The 1,564-nt window shown below is 30.0% G+C and overlaps 1 protein-coding gene across 1 annotated transcript in view; it reads left to right on the top strand.

Moving 5' to 3' along the window:
- Nucleotides 1–272: 272 nt before the first annotated feature.
- Nucleotides 273–1,564, top strand: part of LOC108578543 (serine/threonine-protein phosphatase 2A regulatory subunit B'' subunit gamma-like) — a 2,096-nt gene continuing 804 nt past the window's right edge. The window contains exons 1-5 of the mRNA XM_017941902.1: nucleotides 273–380; nucleotides 479–609; nucleotides 678–1,064; nucleotides 1,144–1,469; nucleotides 1,545–1,564. Of these exons, the coding sequence (XP_017797391.1) occupies nucleotides 335–380; nucleotides 479–609; nucleotides 678–1,064; nucleotides 1,144–1,469; nucleotides 1,545–1,564 (910 nt within the window). The 5' untranslated portion in view covers nucleotides 273–334. The remainder of the gene's footprint in view (nucleotides 381–478; nucleotides 610–677; nucleotides 1,065–1,143; nucleotides 1,470–1,544) is intronic.

Below are 1,564 nucleotides of genomic sequence, written 5' to 3'. Positions count from 1 at the left end.
ATTATTTTTTATAAATTCAGTATAATTAGTAACCTAAGTTAGACACCCATATTTCGTGTAAATAAAAAATATAAATATAACATTACAATATAGCTTACATTATACTAATAATAGAGTAACATTTATACGTACTAATCTTATGAATGAATTTTTGCGAATGAATACCATTGCCATGTATTCATTCTACTGTGACTTTACACGTATATTTATACTGCAACTGTACATATTGAGCTATAGTTCGTGACAAAAATCAGCTGAAACGTAATAAGGCGCACTGGTGTTTGTATAATGACTATATCTAACCTTAGTTACGGGTCATTCAAAACAAAACCAAATGGAGCTAGAGACAATACTTCGAAAATGTGCTACAGTAAATAAATGTAAGCATTACTTTTAATTATTGATTATTAATTAAAGGATAGACGTTTTTAATATATCTGAACGTTATTATTATACGATCCATATGCTGTTTTTGTAGCAGAAACAAAGTTGGAAGAAAATGAAAAGAAAGAGGATGAATATTTTCAAAAAATATACGAACAATGGAAAGGCGCCAAAGCTAAAGATAAAGATTTAACTTATAAAGTGATTCCACAATTTTATTTCAAGGTAATTTATATAAATATAAAATATTTGAAAAATTTAAGTAACTGTTTGTTAATATATTTTACTTTTAGCTCCCAAGAGAAGACGAAATTTTACCGCAAAAATTGCGTGAAGAAACACGAGCACTATTTCTGCAAAGACGTTCGCGTCAATTACTAGATAATAATGAGCTTAAGGCATTATGGGTATTGCTAGATAAACATCATAGTCCACCTTTATCAGGGGAAGAACAATTAATTAATTATGAAGATTTTAAGAAAGTAGGAAAATTAGCTGGTGCAAAATGTAGTCCTTATTTCACTGCAGTTGTATTTGCTAAATTGCAACAAGGTGATCCCCATGGTAGAATTAGCATAATGGCATTGTTTAATTATGTTATGAGAAAAGTTTGGTTGCATCAAACAAGAATTGGTCTTTCTTTATATGATGTTACTGGGCAAGGATACCTTAGAGAATCAGTAAGTATTACTAATGCATCTTACAATAAATTATTGTAATTAACATAAAAATTCAATTTATATTGTTTCTGTTTTGCAGGATTTAGAAAACTATATTTTAGAATTAATACCAACTCTACCTCAACTTGAAGGGCTTGAAAAATCTTTCCATTCATTTTATGTTTGTACAGCAGTAAGAAAATTTTTATTTTTTCTGGATCCCCTTAGAACTGGTAGAGTTAGGATACAAGATATTTTGGCATGTAGCTTTCTGGATGATCTCTTGGAACTGAGGGATGAAGATTTACCTAAAGACTTGCAAGAAGCAAATTGGTTTTCAGCACCATCTGCTCTTAAAGTTTATGGGCAATATCTGAATCTTGACAGAGATCATAATGGAATGCTCAATAAAGAAGAGCTTGCAGGGTAATTTAAATGATTCATAAAATCTGCAAAAAGTGGTTGATGCATATGACAACTGTATAAAATTCCTCTTGATAGGTATGGCACAGGAACATTAA

Source organism: Habropoda laboriosa, unplaced genomic scaffold (genome assembly GCF_001263275.1).
Source record: "Habropoda laboriosa isolate 0110345459 unplaced genomic scaffold, ASM126327v1 scaffold41, whole genome shotgun sequence".
NCBI lineage: Eukaryota > Metazoa > Arthropoda > Insecta > Hymenoptera > Apidae > Habropoda > Habropoda laboriosa.
Note: the sequence above shows the minus strand (reverse complement) of the source record. Positions and strands in the feature narration are given on the sequence as shown.